This window comes from Sciurus vulgaris, assembly GCF_902686455.1.
Source record: "Sciurus vulgaris genome assembly, contig: HiC_scaffold_212_arrow_ctg1, whole genome shotgun sequence".
Taxonomy (NCBI): domain Eukaryota; kingdom Metazoa; phylum Chordata; class Mammalia; order Rodentia; family Sciuridae; genus Sciurus; species Sciurus vulgaris.
Genome location: NW_027632846.1, coordinates 107,389 through 110,172, shown reverse-complemented (window position 1 = coordinate 110,172; position 2,784 = coordinate 107,389). Strand labels below are relative to the sequence as shown.

The 2,784-nt window shown below is 39.8% G+C and overlaps 1 protein-coding gene across 1 annotated transcript; it reads right to left on the bottom strand.

The window, feature by feature from the left end:
• Window positions 1–798: 798 nt before the first annotated feature.
• Window positions 799–1,692, bottom strand: LOC306652434 (putative vomeronasal receptor-like protein 4; the record flags this gene model as incomplete). Its single annotated transcript, XM_079125335.1, has 1 exon — window positions 799–1,692. One exon carries the CDS (start codon window positions 1,690–1,692, stop codon window positions 799–801), a length of 894 nt encoding a protein of 297 aa, XP_078981461.1.
• Window positions 1,693–2,784: the final 1,092 nt, after the last annotated feature.

Genomic DNA, 2,784 nt, shown 5'->3' with positions numbered 1-2,784 from the left:
CCAGTGCTCAGAGCTGCCTGACCCACAGGCGTGTTTGGCCTTATGACTGTATCATGGTGTCTGGTGTCCACGGGACTCAAGTAGATGGAGCTCTTATATTCTTAGTTCAGAACCAACCCGCTCAGGTATCAGGTAGAACACATGCTGTAGCAATCACATTTCTGGTGAGCTCATTTTGAAAAATAGATGATGGTGTTTTATTTATTATATAGGTTTACAAAAAAAAGTTCTTAGTTGCCATGGAGACAGGAATAGCTGTTGTTGTTTGAGCTCACCATTCTTTTGTAAATTCCATAATCCCTTTCTATGAAAGGACACTCATGTGTATTTTCAAATAACAAAGAGGTACTCCTTTGGCTAGTATGTAAGTGTGTTTCTGAAGTAATCAACAGTGAAATGTAGGATTTTCCTCCTATAATTTTCAAAAAGCAAGTATATGGTTGGATTGGGTCCTAGAAATGGAATTCTTGGATCAAAGGGTCAGCACTATCAATTTAGAATAAGGTATATAATGGTTATCCTGCTCCCTACAGGGGCAGTGCTGGTGAAAGGCAGGTCTCAGAAGACCAGGATCACAGGCACCAGCTGAGGGGCGCCTTACAGCAGAGATTTCTGAATCGCTACAGGATTCTGTATTCTGGGTCAGCTCTAGGCTGCAGGACACCAGGATTTTTATTGAAATTAAATCCAGAATATCAAAGCTACTTTGCCTTAATTCTGTTTAAAACAGAATTTAGAGTTCTTTCAAAATTACTGAAAGGATCAATGAAATAGATATTTTCTCCATATCTTTCCTTCTCACTGAGCAAACAAACAAGTAGCAAAGTGTCCATCTCTGTGAATCTGCAAAAATGGGCTCACAATTGCATAACCAATGGTGAGAAATTCATGAAGACCATTTGCAATGGAATCTGTCCCTAGTGAGAAAGTTAAATATAAAGAAGTAAAACAATTTGTCCAATAGAAGAAGAGAAAACAGAACATCAGAAGGAGAACACTTTGAGCAGCCTTCATCTCAGGGGGAGTTCTGTAGAGGAGCTTGGAGGTCTGCAGGTAGAGGACATGCTGGTGGTGCTTGTGGAGGAGGAAGACCATGTAGCCACTGGCCCAGCCCATGACACCCTGAAACACAGCATCTCGAAGGACCATGAGAACAATAAAAATCCATCTGATTGCCCTGTTTTCTGATTCAAAATAACAGTAATCATTGTTTTTACTGATATTTGATATGTTCATGTTGCTGATAAGTTTGATGTAAAATGGTAAGTTCATGCTTATCAAGGAATTGAGAACCCAAAAGAAGAACAACAAGGGAAGGATGTGCCAGGCAGACCTGAGCTGCAGCCTCCCCCACCTGGAGGTTCTGGGACTGATGGTGACAGCCTGGACCACCGTGAGGAGACTGGTGGTGCTGATGGACAGGCCACGGGCCACCCTACTGAGGTAAATCAAAATCTTACAGCCTGCCGTATCCATGAGGTTTATTAACACAAAAATGGATATTGTCCTTGTGATTCCTTTTGTCACAAGTGTTATTGTATTTGTAAAAGCCAAATGGATGAGAAGAAGCTGCACAGATTTCATAGTGCTTCTAAACAAGCACATATAGTTCACAAGGACAAAGATGTTCCCCACAATGCCAAGTCCTGTTGCAAACATGAAGATTGTTCCCTTGGTAAGATTCAAAACCATTGCTTACTTCATAGGCAGAAAAACGTGGATGCAGCAACTTCCAACTTCTGAAGGAAGCAAGAGTGATGATGATATGTATCTGCAAAAGTATTTCGTATCAGCAATTTTATAGAGTGTAGGAATAGTCAGGATTTATGTAACGGTGCTGATTTTTGTCCCAAGACATATTAGTGTTCCTGTGGCACTCTTTGTATGTCATTCTATGTAGTTTCAGATGAGATCTTGAAGACTAAATTCAAAAATCTAAATTTTCAACCCAGAATGTTTTCAAAACTGCATATTAACAAACCAATCTAGTCATTAAATTCATAATATCCTTCCTGTGTTCAACCTGTGTGCAAATGCACAAAACCCCAATTCCCCAAGCAAGAATTTCTCTCTCTTTTATTTCATCTTAACATATTCTCAGTTATTTCATCCCAAGAGCCAGGAGCTGATGTTTGGTCTGACTACCTTCCCCAAACCTTATACACAGATACTTTTAGAATGATGTTGCTTCAATGTCTTTAAGATCATCTAAGTTCAGCTAGTTACAAAATCCATACCGTCTTTCATTTTGTTTTATATTCCTTTCTAACTCTCATTTTTGTTCATCTAAGAAACTCCCATTATGCTTTTACCTTTGCAAGTTTTATATCTTTAATGACAATACCTTTATATTTCTAAACTTTTGAACACCAAAATGACTTTATGATTTCACTCCTTACAAATAATCAGTTGTATTTTTCGATCTTCAATAGAAAATCAAGCTGTATAACCTTGCAGATAGAATATCAGCAGTTAGAGATGATCAGGCAAAGGCTTCCAGGAACCAGTCTTTTCTCAGAAAATCAGATAACCAGGGGATGCAGCCAAGGAGGGTCCCTAGAAGAAACGAGGATTGCTCCTCCTTGAGGGTCTTTTCCAGTGGTTAGGTAGGCGTGTAATGCCCCACCTGGACCCACACCCAACAGGTTAGACCAGTGAGCACGTACATCCTATGCCCAGTTCTTCCAAAAAACTCAAGGAAATTTACCGCTCCCCTGCTGCCTAGTACTGGACTTAGTTAAAAGCGTGAAGCCTCAAACTATAGTAACAGACTGAAAAATCAGC